Raw genomic sequence first — 21,348 nt, 5'->3', positions numbered from 1 at the left:
ACACAGTAATTGCTAATGTTACTTTAATGAACTGGTATTGTATTTTAAAACTTTCTATTCAAATTTCAATGATAAAGAACCTATGAAGAAATAGAACATACAGAACAAATAATATTTCTTTCTCTCAATTACGTTTTTCAAATACGAGGCGCATCCAGAAAGTAAGTTTCCCTATTTAAAAAAAAAAAGAACACACACTTTCAGGAAAACATTTATTGGCAACAGGTACAGCAATGTTTCAGCTATTTTTCAACATAGCCACCATCAGAATTGAGACACTTGTCATATCGTGGGATCAACTTTTGTATCCCTCTGTCTAGAACTCTGCCGCCTGTGAATGGAACCAGCGTGTCACAGACGTCTTCAGCTCTTCGTCGTTGCCAAAACGCTCACCGGAGGACAGGAATTTCTTGAGGTGCAAGAAAACGTGAAAATCGCTGGGAGCAAGATCAGGACTGTAGGGTGGATGATCAAACAACTCCCAGCCAAATTCCGTCAAAACAGCTGCTGTGCGCCGAGCCGTATGTGGACGAGCATTGTCATGGAGGAGCACAACACCTGCAGTAAGCATTCCACGTCTCTTGTTTTGAATGGCACGTCGCAATTTTCGCAGTGTTTCACAGTAACGGTCAGCGTTCACTGTTTCACCTCTTGGAAGGAAGTCAATGAGCAGAATGCCCTTTCTGTCCCAGAACATCGTGCACATCACTTTCTGTACCGACAGCGTCTGTTTGAATTTCGTCCTGACCGGAGATCCACTATGCCGCCAATGCATTGACTGCTGCTTGGTTTCCGGGGTGAAGTGCGAAATCCAAGTCTCATCGCCGTGACGATCCTGTCGAGGAACTCGTTTCCGTCATCGTGATACTGTTGCAGAAATGTCAGTGCTGCTCCTAAACGTTGTATTTTGTGTTCGGGTGTCAGGTTTTTCGGTACCCACCTGGCACACACTTTTTCGAACAGCAGGTGCTTAGTGACAATCTCATGCAACAAGGATCGCGATATCTGCGGAAAATGGCTGCTCAGCTCCGTAATCGTGAAGCGACGGTTCTCCATGATGCACTGCCGCACCAGCTCAACACGATCATCACTGATGAGGGACGGTCGCCCACTGCGCTCTTCATCATGGACACTTTGACGACCTTTGGAAAACTGCCTACACCAGCGATGCACCATCTGCTTACTCATGATGTTTGGCCCACAGACCTGACAGAGCTGCCGATGAATTTCAATTGGCGCAATGCTTTGTGCATTAAAGAACTTTATCACCGACCGAACCTCGCAGCGGCGGGAGAAGGAATAAGAGCTTCCATTTCGGACCACTGCTGCCACGCTACTGGCACCAGGCAGGACCTGTCCGGCTGGCATATGATTGATACGTCATAGATCTGTTACGCATGCGCAATTGACATGGCTAATTAAGTTTACTTTCAATGGGAAAAAATCGGGAAACTTACTTTATTGATACGCCTCGTACATAATCCCTTAATACACTACAAACATCTCATGCCTGTCAATAATCGAACCTCACACAGTACGACTGTGCCACTAAAACGTGACAGAATTAAATGCTTAGGATACATGTGGGCATAAGTGCAGACTTCACACTTCTCCCTGCAGTGTTGGAGTCAGAAGCACGCAAGCATGAGGAAGTATTTACAGCACAGGGTATCTGAAGGGAGTGAAAGACTCTTCAAATCCAGAAATGGACACCATGAACCACACAATTTTACCACTAAAACTGACAATACAAAATGCATCACGTATGTCTTATTCTCACTGCCTGAAGCATATAAGCATGAGATATTTACAGCAAAGCAAGTTGTAAGAGTAACCCATTTTACCACATTACTTACATAACATTTACACTTACATATAATGTATCAGAATTTGAAATATCAGTTAACAATGGTACTGTCCCACGAGATTGGAAAGATGCAATAGTGGTGCCAATTTATAAGTCAGGGTCTCGCTCAGATACAAAAAATTACAGACCGGTCAGCCTCACCTCTGTGGTTTGCCGAACACTTGATTTCAGCTTATCTAAGGCAGCATTGGAATGACTCAAATTGGTTACATAACTGTCAGCATGGATTTCGGGGGGGCTATTCATGTGAGAGTTAATTAGTAACTGTATGTCAGGATTTAGGAGAACGCGAATTCGATTATGCGCACTGTTCAAAACATACAGAGGTGAGCCTGCCTGGAGAGAAATAAAAAATAGGTTGCAGCCGCCAAATTACTCTTCAAGGAACGACCACTCATATAAATTGAGGGAAAGAAGACAGAGGACGGACACTGGAAAGTTTTCTTTTCTCAATCGTACTATCAGGGACTGAAATGCTTTACCTGCAGACTTAGCAATAACCAAAAATGTATTTAAAAATAGGCTTAAGGACTTTACTAATAGACGGTAATTATACACAGTATTTAAAGGGTGTAAATGATATGTTGTTATTGAAGTGTTGAATCAGTGAAGAATTATGTTGTGTCAGTGAAGTGTGTCGTGTCAGTGAAGTGTGTTGTGTCAGTGAAACGTGTTCCTTTCAGTGAAGCTTTATAGTTTATAGTGGCAGTGCAAAGTATTTGAACAGTGAAATGTGTCGTAGTTCCAGTGCAGTGAGTGAGTTGACAGCAAAATGAGTGTAATGTTGAAAGGTACTTGTGCAGATATGAACATATCATACTCGTGGGTTTTAGTTCGAACTTAGGTTTAAGATACAAATTACATTTATTTTAAATGTTATTTTAAGTGATCGTTTAATTTAGAATATTCCCTGTTATTGTTATTATTATTATTATTATTATTATTATTATAAATTATTGTTAGTATTAGTTATTAGTATTATTATTAATTGTATTTTTAATTAATAAGTTTATTATTGTCATTATTGAGTGTATTTAGTTACCACTGCCACCGGGTATATACCCACTGCAGTGTGAATAAATACATACATACAGAATGTTATATACAGTGAAACCTGTGTTATATGACCATCGAAATAATGTCTGACAGCATTGTCTTTTTCGATAGAAAGAATTCTTCTCAAAAATCGATGCCTTTCATTCATCCCTACAATTTACTGTATTTACGATAACAGAATGTGCATATTAAGAGTAGGAAAGCAATAAAATTGAGAATTAAGTAAAGTTAACCATCTTTCTTCGCATCACTGTTTCATCTAATTGAACTGTTTCTTAGCTCGTCGTAGGCTACCACTAGTAGTAGCACTTTATTTGGATTCTGTACTGGTTTAATTGTGAATGATCTGATTATATGAATAAATGAACTTCTGAAAGGCTGGTCGTTGGTTGGGGTAGTCTTAGAATGGGTGTTAGAAATTGCCTGTTAACAGAAGTGGTCACTTAACACTGGTGTCCACACCTGTGGAGTAATGGTCAGCGCATCTGGCCGCGAAACCAGGTGGCCCGGGTTCGAGTCCCGGTCGGGGCAAGTTACCTGGTTGAGGTTTTTTCCGGGGTTTTCCCTCAACCCAATACGAGCAATGCTGGGTAACTTTCGGTGCTGGACCCCGGACTCATTTCACCGGCATTATCACCTTCATTTCATTCAGACGCTAAATAACCTAGATGTTGATAAAGCGTCGTAAAATTACCCAATAAAAAATTAACACTGGTGATTGCTTAAGGCGGGTTTCACTGTTAATGAGCCTCAGCGCACCAATTTAGCCAAGTGGTTGGAAAATTGATTTTCCACGTTGTAGATCCATGTTAAAGTCCTGGCAAGTCTAAGCGGAATTTGCATGGACAAAAATGGTGTTGAGGTATGTTTTCTTGGAATATCCATTTTCCCTGCCAGCAGTTCAACATTTATTCATAATTCATAATAAATAATCTTTATCAGAAATGCAGTAGTAACGGAAAACTACTGCATTATATCGACTTTCCTAAGAGATCAATTCCTTGGGACCTATAGAGCAACCATTTTACATAGCAGACAGCCACAGAAATCCCTGAACGATAGAATATCCGGGTATAACACCACATGAACAACAAGAAAAATGTATGACGTCAAAATTCAAAAGTTGGATTTAAGGAACTCTTGTGCTAAAACTGAGCAACCTGTTCCAGAACTAAGCACATAAACTCTAAAACTGTCATCCTCCAGAAATGCATTCAAAACTGACAAAATAGTCCATAAGATCGCACACTCTAAACGCAATAAAACCTTACCCAATGACATTACAGTGACAGAATACGATTACTCTTCGCTCTTAAGTCCAAAAATCAGTGATTCCAGTTATACTTGCTGTCTGACTGCTTTCGACAGTTCACTCAGAAATTTGAAATGAACAAATGTCACTTACTTACTTACTTACAAATGGCTTTTAAGGAACCCGAAGGTTCATTGCCGCCCTCACATAAGCCCGCCAGCAGTCCCTATCCTGTGCAAGATTAATCCAGTCTCCATCATCATACCCCACCTCCCTCAAATCCATTTTAATATTATCCTCCCATCTACGTCTCGGCCTCCCTAAAGGTTTTTTTCCCTCCGGTCTCCCAACTAACACTCTATATGCATTTCTGGATTCGCCCATACGTGCTACATGCTCTGCCCATCTCAAACGTCTGGATTTAATGTTCCTAATTATGTCAGGTGAAGAATACAATGCGTGCAGTTCTGTGTTGTGTAACTTTCTCCATTCTCCTGTAACTTCATCCTGCTTAGCCCCAAATATTTTCCTTAGCACCTTATTCTCAAACACCCTGAACCTATGTTCCTCTCTCAGAGTGAGAATCCAAGTTTCACAACCATACAGAAGAACCGGTAATATAACTGTTTTATAAATTCTAACTTTCAGATTTTTGGACAGCAGACTGGATGATAAGAGCTTCTCAACCGAATAATAACACGCATTTCCCATATTTATTCTGCGTTTAATTTCCTCCCGAGTGTCACATTGTAAAAATTCCTTTGCAGAACGAAAAGTTATATTTGTTTGGATCCTATTTCTGCACATTTAAAGGACAAAACTAAAGTTGCTTCAATCATTTATTATCATAATACACTGCTATCTTAAATTGACCGAGCATATTGGGATTTAGATTAATGGTTTCCCAAAACATTATGAAATGTTTCATATAAAACAATTTTTATCTCGAAAAGGAAGCAAAAACGAGCAAAATTATATTATACTTTTCTGTTTGATATATCTCAAAGAATAACCCCCTGAAATTAATGCCATTACTTATGGTTCATCCTGTATACTTCGTATAACGAGAAAGTAAAATGATCGACTACTTCTAAAAGTTTCAGCAATCGACTAACTTTGCTGCAAAAGGGTATCTCTCGGATACAGGGGGGAGAGCCATTAATCCTTCCCATTGAAGGCCTTAAGGAACCAACCTGGACAAATACCCAATGTCCCATCCCTACCTTCCCGTGGTGCAGCTGTTAGTAAGCATAATTTTACAAGGGAGGGCTACTCATCAATTAGCACTGGTCAGCTTGATGAGTTAATGACTGAATTTGGTATAATTTCCCTCTATTCAATACCTAATTCCCTCTTTACCCTTTCCTATCCAGTCCTCTGACTGAACTCTTACTTTCTTCGACCCCGACGGCATTAGAGCATTCGAGGCCTAGGGGTTCATTTCCCTTTCCTTCCTCCTCTTTCTACTTTTCTGTTCCTAGTGCTGACCTGCTATGGCACTAAAATCGTCCTCCAGTGGCTTAAGGAGGGAAAGCTGGTGATCAACAAGATCTCCCAGCTAGGTCCAATGGACCCGTCGACCAACAGCAGGTGTGGTCCTCCAGACATTCTGGGGGTTGTGTGTGAATGAAGTAGCCACCAAAACGTTAAAATATGGTGTTCACTTAAATCGGCTACAACTTGCCATTTAATCTCGAAATCTGTGCTTCAGTGGCTGGCCATGATGATATCTTTGAAAAATATTGGAGTGCAAGAGGTCAAATGATTTTATTGTCAAATGCCTGGCATTAGAAAACAACAACAACAACTTTGCTGATAGGAAATTCTTACAATTAAAGATTTTATCACTACTTAAATTCTGATAACTGTGTTATAATAAAGAACAAACTAAACAACACAATCAAATACCAATTCAGGAGTTTAATTTCAACAAAGTATAAAACTTAGAAATTAGCATAATAATAAACAGGGTGAACTGTAAGTAATGCCATTAATTTCAGGGGGCTATTCTTCGAGGTATTTCAAACAAAAAACTTTAATAAATTTTGCTCGTTTTTGCTTCCTTTCTGAGATAAAAGTTGTTTTATATGAAACATTTCATAGCATGTTTTGGGAAAAACCATTGCTTTAATTCCCAATATGCTCAGTCAATTTAAGAGAGCACTGTATTATGATAATAAATGATTGAAAGAATTTTACTTTGTCCTTTAAATGTACATAAATTTGATCCGAATAAATCTAACTTTTCGTTCTAGAAAGGAATTTTAAAATGTAACATTCGTTCAGGTCAAATTTCTACACATTTAAAGGACAAAACTAAAATTCTTTCAATCATTTATCATAATATATTGCTCTCTTAAATTTACTGAGCATATTGGGAATTCAATCAACGGTTTTATCAAAACAAGCTATGAAATGTTTCACATAAAACAAATTTTATCTCAAAAAGGAAGCAAAAACGAGAAAAACTGTATTGACCTTTTTTCTTTGAAATACCTCAAGGAATAAACACCTGAAATTAATGACATTACTTATGGTTCACCCTGTATAACAATAAAAAAAATCGTGTAACCCATGATGAGGATTGCAAGAACCAAAATTTGTCATTCAGGGTATTGTACTTACTATGGACCAGCCCCAAAGTAACTCAACTTTCTATCCATAGTTCACTGCCTCCCAGCCTCGTTTCATTACACAACTTAAACACCATTAAGACGCTATCACAATAAAATTCTGAACGATCTCCTTGCATGCTGTGTGTCCCATCCGTCCCAAAGTGGTTTCATTTTCCACCTCGCCCTGCTATTAACACAGGTAACAAAGCAACAGATGTGAAGCTGCCAACACATGCATACACACACAACCTGCAGCTATGTCGCCCTGCCCTCCCCAGTTGTCCACTGTGGCAACTTGTAAACTTTTCGCTAATATGTTTTCGCGGGATATCAGCCGAGTTAGGATTTTGGAATGTTCCAAGCTTTCGACTGCTATCTCTGCAGCCATCTTCAGGGAAGTGATGTCCGAACAGAAAGTCGAAGGTTATATAGATGTTAGACTGTCTCAGGTGAAACGGGATTGGTTGGCGGATTGGCCAACCTGAGGCCGGGAATTGTCATTTCTCGTAAGCTCCGCCCCTCCCGGGATTCCTGTGTGAAGTTTGGCGGGAGGCGAGCCCTGTTCTGCCGGTTGGAATCGGTTGCTGTCCTCGGTCCGTGATCTTCGTGACCTTGTTTGTAAGAGAGCCTAAGCTGGTCCAAGGCCGGTGTCCATGCCTGACTGAGCTGAAGTCCACCGTCCCTGTTAAAGTTGTTTTTCTCCAGCTTAATCTCTATGGCCTCCTTGATTGTACGTTCCCAGTAGTGGCTTGATTTGTTAATGACCTTGGTGTGGTCAAACAGTATTTTATGCTCCTTTTCTATGCTGTGTTGCGCCACTGCAGATTTTTCCGGGTAATACAGCCTCAGGTTCCTCTTATGTTCTTTGATTCTGTCTTCTATTGTGCGGCCAGTCTGCCCTATGTATACTTCGCCGCACTCACATAAGAACATAAGAGGAACCTGAGGCTCTATTGCCCGGAAAAATCTGCAGTGGTGCAACACAGCATAGAAAAGGAGCATAGAATACTATTTGACCATACCAAGGTCATTAACAAATCAAGCCACTACTGGGATCGTACAATCAAGGAGGCCATAGACATTAAGCTGGAGAAAAACAACTTTAACAGGGACGGTGGACTGCAGCTCAGTCAGGCATGGACACCGGCCTTGGACCAGCTTAGACCCTCTTACAAACAAGGTCATGAAGATCACGGACCGAGGACGGCAACCGATTCCAACCGGCGGAACAGGGCTCGCCACCCGCCAAACTTCACACAGGAATCCCAGGAGGGGCGGAGCTTACGAGGAATGACAATTCCCGGCCCCGGATTGGCCGATCCGCCAACCAATCCCGTTTCACCTGAGACAGCCTAACATCTATATAACCTTAGACTTTCTGTTCGGACATCACTTCCCTGAAGATGGCTGCAGAGATAGCAGTCGAAAGCTTGGAGCATTCCAAAATCCTAACTTGGCTGATATCCCGCAAAAACATATTTGCGAACCAACGCCGAGAAAGCCTCAAATCATACATTGTAAACTTTTATCTCTGTGATCTGTCACGGAACTACCTGACAAGCAGGTCTAGTGCACATAACCTACACGGTGCGAGCCTAGCGCCCTCACCGCCAGGCGTACTAATGCTGGCATGCACACGATACCTGATGCCTCATCTGGGCTCACCGGCACATCGTCCAGCCGGTGCCTCTCCGCCAAGCCTGCGACACACAGTGCATGTCATCAGTGCTCGTTCAACGACGCTGTACCAAAGAATTGAAGAGCTACCTGGGAATCAGGTTCATCCCATTTCCATGGAATGAAATGATTGGTTTAACCTCTCCTATTGGATTTTCTGAGAGATATATTTTAGACCTGTCTTACAGGCCTGTATGCGGGTATATGACATGACAGGGGATAATTGGTGAGATGTTTGTGGGAGAAAGCAGGCAGTGCTGTGGAGTTAAGGTTAGAATCAATAAATTAGTTACAACTGATTCTGATCAGGACATAAAATTAAAACAATAATAATATTGCAATACCTTTGCTATTGTCTAAGCCACCATTGGTCCGAATGTAGGAAGATCTAATGAGCTCTATTGTGCAGAAATATTGGTGGCTAACTTGCGAAATTAGTGCAATAATTTTATATTGAAATCATTCACAGCATCTTGTCTCTTAACGATTATAAAAATAATAGCAATATTTTGTATGTGACTCTGAAAACGACTATACAAACGTCGAAACTAATCATTAAGGTAAAATTAACAACATATGTTCAATAAAAACACGATAACGTTAAAAAAGTTGTTTGTTTAACAAATATACAGACCAATATAATATTTTATAATATGAATCCTTTTGAGTCTGACATTACATACATTGAAAAGCATTAATTAATTTTGATGCGCTCCATCAATAAGGAAAATAATTCCTTTCTACTGCGTGTTCAGTTCAAAGTGTGTCATGGCTCGCTGTATGTTGTCATGTGGCTAGTCGATGAGCCTAGAGAATTCAATCTTCCTACACTTCCACAGAGGCATATTACTTATGTGCCAGAGAAGTTGCCTAGCAAGTACGGCGTTCATTCTGAAGAGTACTTGCCGATACGTACGGTAACGCCGGTAGTGGCAGGAATGTGAACTGTTTGGAAACATGTACTGAGGTGAATTTTTTCTTACTGTCGGGATATTGGGAGAGGATTACAACGATTACTTACGTATTTGTTGACATTAACTTCGATGGTCAACATGGATACGGAGCATTTGATTTGTGTTGTGGAATGTTACCGTACGCAACTGATGATAACAAATACCCTGGGTACGATTTGCCCGCGCAAAACAGAGTTCGAAAGAGGTTATGGTAGCACACAGACTTTACAGACCGCCATATGTTGCTACGACGTTCAAGTTATACCGTACACGTTCTCAAGTTCAGATTGAATGCCTTATTAATAGGCAACTTCTCTGACATAAAAGCTGAAACTCGCTTCAAATCGCCGACTCACAACAGTGACGTCATGACACACTTTGAAATGAACACCCAGTAGTACCAGTACCACCAATGTCTCTTTTTCTATATATGTCAACTATAAACAGGCAAATGTAAGATAAAGTAGAGTCTGAAGCTGTTCTAGGTGAATTGGAGCCAGAATCAATTAAATTGTACTGACTCTTAGAAAATCCGTCCCAACACCATTTTTACACAAATTCTAACATAGACAGACCATGATATGAACAAAGTCTCTGAGATTAGAACTTGATGCATTAACCATTTGACCAATAGCGTGTCCTGTTTAAGTTCAAAATTCAGATCACGTGACCTGATCAGTAAGACGTTAGTAATAAGTACTATTGGATTTTGCTAGTAACTGATGAAAAATTCAGTACTGGTAATACACAGAAATATCGTATATGCAGTGAACTGTCTAAAACAAGGTGAAGAGCTTGGAAATAAGATGGAATCTGACAAGAATTTGTTAAACATATTTATGCTCGACCATGCCGAAATGTAGTAATTATACACCTGGTAGCAGTCCTTTAATACATGTCATTAAAGTACACCTACTCATTAAAGTACAGGTGTTCAGCCAATGACAAGTCAGCTTACAGGTGTTCAGCCAATGACAAGTCAGCTTTGTACAGTTATAAAACCGAAAGTATCGATTATTCTCGGATATGCAATCGAAAGAGAATTAGTGAAAAGTCAAGGAGGCTGGAAATCCAGTACTGTCGCAGAAGGTTATGTTCTGTTACTATAATAATTAGCGTTACTTGTAAATAATATTCAAATAAATTCAATTTGTCATCTCGATTTTCAATGTCGAATTCAATAATCAAGGTTATATCAAGTTTAACGGGATTACATCAAGGTCAATGACATTATTGTTCATCGGAAAAAATCAATACTTTCGCGTCTGCGCACATCTCACAATTCACGACCTAGAACAAGGTAACTTCCGATCTTGTCAGATACAAATAAAATGTATACATCTGAATAATTTCAAGTTAGAAATATGGTCGAGCATAAAAAGTCGTATTAAACTTGCCTATAATGGTAATTAAGACGCTCGTATAAATATTATGAAACGAGCTTGCGCTCGTTTCATAAACATCCATACTTGCGTCTTAATTACTATCATTATAGGCTCGCTGCATAATGTACTATTAAAACTGATAGAAGACAGGGCATGTATGCCTTATGTAACGTGTTCAGTGGTGATATTTAACTCACCGTTGTGCTCCTTGACAATGAGGTCTGGCGATGCGAGGTAGTACTGGTCACACAGGAACCTTGCATTCTCATATGCATCCCTTACCACGCCGACGAGGTCACACTGTGGGTCTATGCACCCCACGTGACGGCTGTGTCCATTGAGCTCTCCACCAAACAGCAGTGCTGCCAACAGAAAGTAACGACCGCATCAGATCAGACTTCAAGTCAAGTAAAAGTCAAGCATCTCTCGAGAAAATACAGTGAACAGCACGTAATGCCATTAATTTCAAGGGGCTATTCTTCGGGGTATTTCAAACAAAAAACTTGAATACAATTTTGCTCGTTCTTTCTTCCTTTTCGAGAAAAAAATTATTTTATATAAAACATTTCATATAACACACATATGATATTCTTATTGAATTTAGTATTCCCAAGAAACTAGTTCGATTAATTAAAATGTGTCTCAGTGAAACGTACAGCAGAGTCCGTATAGGTCAGTTTCTGTCAGATGCGTTTCCAATTCACTGCGGGCTAAAGCAGGGAGATGCACTATCACCTTTACTTTTTAACTTTGCTCTAGAGTATGCCATTAGGAAAGTCCAGGATAACAGAGAGGGTTTGGAATTGAACGGGTTATATCAGCTGCTTGTCTATGCGGATGACGTGAATATGTTAGGAGAAAATCCACAAATGACTAGGGAAAACACGGGAATTTTACTTGAAGCAAGTAAAGAGATAGGTTTGGAAGTAAATTCCGAATAGACAAAGTATATGATTATGTCTCGTGACGAGAATATTGTACGAAATGGAAATATAAAAATTGGAAATTTATCCTTTGAAGAGGTGGAGAAGTTCAAATATCTTGGAGCAACAGTAACAAATATAAATGATACTCGGGAGCAAATTAGACACAGAATAAATATGGGAAATGCCTGTTATTATTCGGTTGAGAAACTTTTATCATCCAGTCTGCTGTCAAAAAATGTGAAAGTTAGAATTTATAAAATAGTTATATTACCGGTTGTTCTTTATGGTTGTGAAACTTGGACTCTCACTTTGAGGGAGGAACATAGGTTAAGGGTGTTTGAGAATAACGTGCTTCGGAAAATATTTGGGGCTAAGAGGGATGAAGTTACAGGAGAATGGAGAAAGTTACACAACACAGAACTGCACGCATTGTATTCTTCACCTGACATAGTTAGGAACATTAAATCCAGACGTTTGAGATGGACAGGGCATGTAGCACATATGGGCGAATCCAGAAATGCATATAGAGTGTTAGTTGGGAGGCCAGAGGGAAAAAGACCTTTGGGGAGGCCGAGACGCAGATGGGAGGATAATATTAAAATAGATTTGAGGGAGGTGGGCTATGATGATAGAGACTGGATTAATCTTGCTCAGGATAGGGACCAATGGCGGGCTTATGTGAAGGCGGCAATGAACCTCCAGGTTCCTTACAAGCCAGTAAGTAAGTAAAACATTTCATAGCGTATTTTGGGAAAGCTACTGAATTAATTCCCATATGCTCAGTGAATTTAAGAGAGCAGTGTATTATGATAATAAATTGTTGAAAGAATTTTAGTTTTGTTCTTTAAATGTCCAGAAATTTGATATGAATAAATTTAACTTTTCGTTCTGAAAACGAATTTTAAAATATTACATTTGTTGGGATCAAATTTCTGCACATTTAAAGTACAAAACAAATTCTTTCAACCATTTATCATCATACAGTAATACTCCGCTCTCTGAAACTGACTGTGCGTACTGGAATTAAGTCAATGGCTTTCCGAAAACACGTTCTGAAATGTTTCATATAAAATAATGTTTATCTCGAAAAGGAAGCAAAAATGAGTAAAATTCTATTAAACCTTTTTGCTTGAAATATCTCAAAGAATAACTCCCTGAAATTAATGACATTACTTATGGTTTACACTGTATATTATTCATTCACTTTCAGGCTCATTTACAAATGAGGGGCTTAGAACAAAAAGCAGGTAAGTGACATTATTAAAAAAATGAGGTATGAGCGTGTTGTGATAGCCCAAAAGGATGTTTCTTTGGGATAAAATCAGGTAAGTGATCACACCGTGCAGTGCTGCTATATGGGCATCATTTCACCAAACTAGTGTATAATATTTCATTGCATGTAGAACTTTACTATAATTTCCTCAAAACTAGGTTTTCGTCACCTGCTTTTTGTTCTAAGCCCCTCAAATAAAAGTGTAAAATTATCGAATTTTAGTTAAGGCACCTTTATATAAAATAGTATGAAGAACACTGAAACAAAAATCCTTAAAAATTCACAAACTTCAAGTGATGGAAGTATTTATACTAATTTACACAGTGGTGTCGACAATTCTCTGGCTACTTGGGAGGATGGATTTCATGAAAGATGAGAATAAGACAACAGAACTGACCCTAACAAGTTGGTTAAGTAGATGATGATAATGATAATGATGTGTACATTTGTGTGAAGGATACCAGATGTCATGAAAAAGAATTCAGTCGGCTCTTCTTTGGCAAGTATTTAAGAAATTTTACATTAGCTCTTCTTCCAAGGCAGTCTCCACCCACGTATCTGAATCTGGGACTTTCACTCCAAAAGATTTTTGCAACATAAATTAATTATGACATCACTTGTAACTATTAACTAATAAAAAATAACGCGTTTTCTAATAACGTATGGCTTGCTAAATAATCTATTGTGCGACAGACAAATGCATCTCCGTAGTTTACAAGAACTTTTACTTTTATCTGGCAAATGATTACTCCATACTTTTGTGGAATAGCACCTGATGGTCAATATTATAGGGCCTATTCCACAAAGATATGGTGTTTTACATTACAAGTAAATTCTCTAGTAAGTAGTACAAATACCAGAGTTTCTGTTCCATAAGAGAGTTTTCTACAGTGTTGTACTTCACCACTCCTTACTTACAAACTATCAGTGAAGTTTCATGATTGTATTCCACAGAAGTACTAGTGCTTGTAACTTACCAGTCAACTGTCAAGTATTCTCTACCAATGAAAGGAAACTAATATATATGTACTAATGCTATTTAAAGCTATTTATTTCATAATATTAAGATATATTTTGATAAATATGAAGGTGGTATTACGAGATGAGTGTGGTACCCCAACTTCACCTGTGCCTGAACAAAGTCCCTCATTGTCTACAATCTACCAACTCATCGATGCAGCTGTGTTACTCAATGTAACTAGCAGTTTATAAAACAATTGAGAATGACCTTATACTTGACTTAAACAGTATTGGAGAAAAATCTTCATTTTTGTGCTGGAACTTAAGCTCTGGCCTGCTTGGACGTGAATATATAAAAGTCTTTCACAACTGAAGGCCTTAGTGCTCTTTTCCTTCCAGCACATCTATGAAATGAAATTCATTGTTTGGCAATGTGGTCACGCACTCACTGTGCTGGTTGATGAGCATCCGGATGCTGATGCGTGACATGTAGAAGCGGTCCAGGAAGTACTGGATGCTGTTCTCTGTCTGCTGGTCCACCTCGTGCGACTCCTTCAGCTCCAGCACTCCTTGAGCCATCGTCTGTACCACATCCGTGTGCCGGTTTCGAATCTTCACCAGCGCCTGGCAGAACCTGCACATGAAAGCACTTGAGCGTAGAACTAATCTATGCTATTATTATTATTATTATTATTATTATTATTATTATTATTATTATTATTATTATTAAAGCCTTCGACAGAGTAGATAGAAACAAATTATTGAATATTTTAGCACATGATGGTATTCCAAATCAATTAATAACAGCTATTTACAATATTTATAACTAGCCGTACCCGTGCGCTCCGCTGCACCTGTTAGAAATAAATATAAAGTAATTACATAATTAAAATAGGACATTTGATCCAGGGAACAACTTTTACAACAGCGCAAGATAATCTGCTTCGCTCATTACCCAATTTTTTTGCATTGCTTTTATTGCATATATATTTTATGTATTTTAACACGATTCAATTGAGCATAGTTAAAATTTGAATTATAAAATAATGGATTGCTAAGCTAACGTACTATTACTGCATACTAAATCAAAACACTCTCGTTGTTCGTTAATTCTCTGAGATAAAAATGAATGTATACATAATTATTTTAGGAAATACATGAAACGAATGTACAGAATAACCTATCAAGTTTTCTGTGCATAAGAAGCTATTTTAATCTTACCTGTCCTCAATTCACTCGGAAGTTACTGTAATAACATTATAGCATTATGTCCATCTAGAGAAACTACACTTTCCAATGGTGAAATAATAATTAATTATACAAATCGGTTAATTTAGCTTCCGATATTACTTCTTACAAACACAGAAACATTGTCTGTAGGCTATGTTTAATAGCTTTCGATTGTTGATGTCCACGGCCCCTGTTTCGATTGTTGTTGTCCAAGGCCCCTTATAGACGAAGTCATTTGTTATTTCATTGCACCGTCTTAGATGGCGTTATTTTAATTTTAAAACTCATTCATCTCATTAAATATCAGTCCTATCAAACTTTTGTAAAGAATAAAACTTATCGGAAATCATTTTTAAAGAAACTTTTGTTATGTAACATTTTTCACAAAAATCAATAAGCGAGATATTTCGATTTATTTAATTCAGGCCCCCTTATAACCCCCCTTTTAAATAAAGTATTTTGAATTCCATATAGCCTAAAATCTAAGTTACAACGAACTTAATTTATATTCCAATTTTCATATAAATCGGTTCAGCCATTATCGCGTGAAAAGGTAACAAACATTCAAACATACAGACAGACAGACAGACAGACATACAAACAAAAATTTCAAAAAAGCGATTTTCGGTTTCAGGGTGGTTAATTATATATGTTAGGACCAATTATTTTTGGAAAATCGAAAATTACCAGAAAAATTTCGGCTCCAGATTTATTATTAGTATAGATAATAATCATATACAGGTTATGATTGAAAACAAATATTCAGAATGGAAACGAATAAATCAAGGAGTGAGACAGGGTTGTATTTTATCTCCTCTATTATTTATAATATACATGAATCACATTATTAAGGAATGGAGATTGAAACCACATGGAAGTATACCGATAAGTCGTTTGTCCCAAATAGATACCTTATTATTTGCTGATGATATTGTGTTTATGGCAACTTCAGAAGATAATTTACAAAGTTTGGTTTACAACTTTAATCAAATGGCAGAAAGTTTCAATATGGAAATTTCAACTGACAAATCTAAAGTGAAGGCTTTTTTTAGGAAAGGAACCAGTCCGTAGCAAAATTTGCATCAATAATAAGATCATCGAACAAGTCAAACATTTTAGTTATCTCGGTTACCAAATTTCATATGAAGAAGAAAAGGATTTGAATGAGAAAATTATTAAATTCAACAGAGCAATGGGGATAATTAATCAGATATTCAAACCAACCTTAGTACAAAAACACACGCGCACCAGAATTTATAAAACATTGGCCAGACCTATACTCTGTCTTGGTAGTGAAGCTTGGACGATTCGTAATATTGATTCACAAAGATTAACAGCGGCAGAAATGAGATTATGCGTCGTATAGCGGGATACACGAGAATGGATCACATTAAAAATTTTGACATTATGAAAGAACTGCAGATTGAACCGATTACGGAATACCTACAGAAATACAGACAAAACTGGAGATCTCATGTCATCAGAATGCCTCGTTCTAGAATTCCAAGCCAAATTTTAAATTACCATCCTGTGGGCAAGAGATCCTTGGGCAGACAGTTCAAGTGTTGGCAAGAGACAGTAACGGGCCACTAGTCCCAATACGTGCAAGGATGACGATAATGATGATGATCATCATCATCATCATCAATGGAGAAAAATTCGTTCCAGAACTGGAAATCGAACCCAGGCCCCTCAGCTTGGCATGATGAGTGCTCTTAACCTACTGCCGGTCGAACAAAAACAAAAGAGGAGAGTTCGGCTAGTGCTGTGAATCATCCTGGTATAGCTCAGTTGGTCAAGAGAACTCAGCGCACCAAACTGAGGGGTCCTGGGTTCGATTCCCGGTCTCGGAACGAATTTTTCTCCATTAAGAGTGTTTACGTGATGACTACGCAGTCATGGAATGCACAATATTCAATAGAGGACCGCGAGGTCCTCAAATAAGAATATAAAATTGAAGACCTGAATTCTAAAAATGCTAACTCCTGGTACTTTCTAATTTCTATATGTACTAATTGACTCTTTTCATCTTGACAGAGCCGTACTTTTCAGTCCTTCGCCTGAAGTTTCATGAATTCAAAGATTCATATCAGCATTTCACAATATAGCAATGAGTTGCATGCATGTATTCACATATGTATGTGACTAGTTGGTTGGCTAATAGTTAGGTGGGTGGTTTCTAATGTAATTTAGCTAGTTATTACGCCATCACTTACCACACTTGACACATGTTGGTGTAATTTCCATTTTTGAGTCACAAAATACACAGAAAGGTTGCGTTTTGCATCTGTTCTGTTGTCACCTACAGACGTAGACAAATTATTAGCAAAATTGAACATTTTTATTATATATTTTTACAAAATATAATTCTTCAATTTAGACTACAGTTGACATTTTTGTGTATTTCCAAATTATTAGCAAAATTGAAGATTAGTGTTGCATATTTTTCAAAATTTAACTCCTCAATTTGGACTACATTTGATATTTTTGCATATTTACAAATTATTAGCAAAACTGAAGATTTTTATTGTATATTTTTACAAAATTCGATTCTTCAATTTGGACTACAGCTGACATTTTGGATATTTCCAAATTATTAGCAAAACTGAAGATTTTTGTTTTATATTTTTACAAAATTTGACTCTTCAATGCAGTTGACATTTTTGCTAATTCACAAATTATTAGCAAAATTGAAGATTTTTATTATATATTTTTACAAAACTTGACTCTTCAATTTAAACTACAGTTGACATTTTTGCATATTTCTCTCTACTGTAATGATGGAAATACCCAAAATTGTCAACTGTAGTCTAAATTGAAAAGTCAAATTTTGTAAACAAAATATCATAAAAATCGTCAATTTTGTTAATAATTTGTCCACGTCTGTAGGCTGAATTTATGTTTTCTATTACCATGAACAGGTTTCAGCAGAATTTTGGCTCGCAGACAGTTACGACCATATGGTAGGAAATTAGATGAGCAATTAAATATACCCTAATCAAATTTTGTTTATATTATATAATTATTTACAGTCTTTTACATTAAAATTTAAGGGTATTGGGTAGAGCTGTTCACAGTACTTTCGCGTATAAATATGAATATATAATTTTTCTTCTTCTCTTACTATTAAACACAGACTAATGTCCTTTGCACCATGTGATAAACAAGTGTTGGTGAGGTGTGAACTGGCCACCTTCTGTACTCTTAAAGAAGTCATTATAACAGGATCTGAACATCTGAGAAGAATGCAAATTAAGCTTTCAGGAATAACTCCCTGTAAAGTTAATTTGAATAATTTCGAGGGAAAAATTGTTCCGGGGCCGGGTATCGAACCCGGGACCTTTGGTACGTTTAACCAAAGGTCCCGGGTTCGATACCCGGCCCCGGAACAATTTTTCCCTCGAAATTATTCATCTGAGAAGAATGTATTATCCTTTAGTTCAGTGGTGTTCAATTTTTTTATTATTACTATTATTATTATTATTATTCTAATAATAATAATAATAATAATAATAATAATAATAATAATAATAATGGTGAATGTTACTTATGTCCCGCCCACTATAGGAGACATAGGCCAGTTTTACACTAATCCTAAACATTTAGTATAACTTGCTGCTTGTGTAGGCAGTCTTTTACATTAGATTTGAGAAAATTGGTTTATAGCGCAACTTTAGCAGTGATAAAAGTGTGAAATATTCGGGTGAAACGAGCGTTGAGCGACTTCCGCCGATTTTGGAATAGACACCGACGCACTTGAACTGCCAACATAGGAAAAAAAAAATCACACTCAATCGCTTTCACCTTCACCTTGACGGGATAATAAGAGCCTAAACTTACCTAAGTGCGTCGGTGTCTATTCCAAAATCGGAGGGAGTCGCTCAACGCTCGTTCAACCAATATTCGTTCAGTGGGCGGTGGATACTCTACATAGACTACAATATTTTATAGCGAACAGGGAAATGGTTACTGTTCACTGCATGAGAATTTTGTCGTTTTTAACCTCCTTTTCGTTCAACTAAGACTTTCAAGGTCTAAGCCGTTCCAACACGTTCCGCAAGAAAAAAAAAGCACTCATAACAACTTCTATGTAGTGTCGGACATCCAATGTTATAGCCTAGATCATATATACTAACAGATAGCTCTTTTATATAGGCTTTAGGGTTTGCAGTCGAGGCCGGCTTGATGTAGTTCAATAATCGTCAACAGATGGCACAATGACAAACACCATCACGAGACACGAACTCTAAATCGATTATTTCTTGCTTACGAGATAATCTCGGTATGTACTGTCGACAACTGATGACCATGGATAAATATTATTGGCCTATATGACCTTGGCAACTTGGCAAGTTCGGAACATAGACAAGTTCGGAACGAGACAGCTATTTATAGTTGTCACGTGGGCGAAGCGACGAGATAAGATAAAGTACGCCTTTGTATTGAATATAATTCAGAAACTCTGCCAGGCAAAGCAATATGTAGACCATGTTGTAATGGTACCGTATCGGGCGGCAATAATATGATTCGTTATCTCTTCTGTTTTTATATATTTGTCGTGAATATTATTTATATTATCAACTGAGTGTATAACATAATTTATCCGTTAATTGATATTTTATTAATGATAAATCCAAAGAACAATGGAAAATAAGGGACTGAAAAATAAATGAAATAAGAGAATTTGACGTTCATGATTATAATGTTGTCGGAGTTTTATTATACTTTACTTAGAATTATTTTAACTTGCGCCACAAAAGCGTATGAAAATTAATGTTAACATAAACTATTTAGTTATGATAGTAGTATATTGGAAAATTTGTGCATATAGCCTGATTACAATATATAAATAATACTATCCTAGCCTAAGCAATAGTAGTCTTGTTTATTTCATACATGTTCGTATAATTATACAAACACAAGAATAATCTAGTTTGCAGCCTGTGATGTCTCGTTTACAGTATTATATAATATACATATTACGATATTTACTAGGTACTTTAACAATATATAGTTAATAATATTATAAAGTATACAGGCCTAATCCATTACCAAGAAATACCCCTTCCCTCACATTTTCAATACTGTTTACCTCAAAAGGCCTTCACACCTTATTAGACACTGGATTAAAATAGTCATGTTCATGTAGGCCTACAACATTACATTTTTTTGTCACTACTCCTGATCCCATTCTAACAGTTTCAGGTTTTGTAATTTGTAACAATACTATCAATACTGATGGGTCATTCCATAGAGACACACATAACATTTTCGAAGTAACTATGATCGTCACAGGATATTTAATTAAATACTTAAGAGTTTATGAAAGAGACATCACTGTCTTTTAACGTAAGCATTCCAAAATATAAACAGAAAATCTTAATGAAAAGGAATAATTAATAATGTAAAAAATATGAAATATTATATGGTGTGACATATGAACATTTTCTTGCCACTTAATTTATTACCAAAATGGAAAATGTTCATATTATTGTGCCAAATGACATAAATAGTTGTTTTCCAAAGAATTAAGACACTTGTGTAGTACATGTAACTGCTGACATACTTTAATAAAAATAACAGTGCCATTAACAAATAAAATATTACGAATTATATTGTGACACACGAACATTTCTGCCAAGTTGATTACTATTTTTTTCAGATGCATATCGAGATTTATACACAGTGCCTACAGTTCTTACTATACAAAGCAACACTTGATTACACTAAAATACACATTCAGATTTAAAATGTCCTTGGTTATTTACAACCATATGTGGTGATATCTCCTGTGTAATATCATGTGATGAATACACCAATATAGGCTATCTACTTTTCCTCCCATTTGTAGTACTTTCCTTTCTTGAACATCACGGAAACTTTAAATTCGCCACCACAAGCTTTTGTAACTTCCTCTGCTTATCTGACGTCCTTTTTAAATTGATTATGTAACGATGTTGTATCAACTACTAGGTTATTTAGCCTCGATGGGATTGGTGATAGTGAAATGATATTTGGCGAGATGAGGTTGAGGATTCGCCATAGATTACATGACATTCGCCTTACAATTGGGGAAAACCTCGGAAAAAACCTCAACCAGGTAACTTGTCCCAATCAGGATTTGAACCCGGGCCCACTCATTTCACGGTCAGAT

General features: G+C 37.3%; 1 protein-coding gene across 2 annotated transcripts in view; it reads right to left on the bottom strand.

The window, feature by feature from the left end:
• Pdk (pyruvate dehydrogenase kinase) overlaps positions 1–21,348 on the bottom strand; it is a 231,264-nt gene that overhangs the window by 13,593 nt on the left and 196,323 nt on the right. Inside the window, exons 3-5 of one of the 2 annotated variants that reach the window (XM_069836358.1) lie at positions 14,414–14,598; positions 11,003–11,167; positions 8,434–8,490 (exon numbers count right to left, since the gene is read on the bottom strand). In XM_069836358.1, coding sequence (XP_069692459.1) covers positions 8,434–8,490; positions 11,003–11,167; positions 14,414–14,598 — 407 coding nt within the window. The remainder of the gene's footprint in view (positions 1–8,433; positions 8,491–11,002; positions 11,168–14,413; positions 14,599–21,348) is intronic. The other variant, XM_069836359.1, reaches the window with a different exon arrangement.

Source organism: Periplaneta americana, chromosome 9, assembly GCF_040183065.1.
Source record: "Periplaneta americana isolate PAMFEO1 chromosome 9, P.americana_PAMFEO1_priV1, whole genome shotgun sequence".
NCBI lineage: Eukaryota > Metazoa > Arthropoda > Insecta > Blattodea > Blattidae > Periplaneta > Periplaneta americana.
This window is presented reverse-complemented; position numbering and strand designations above follow the sequence as displayed.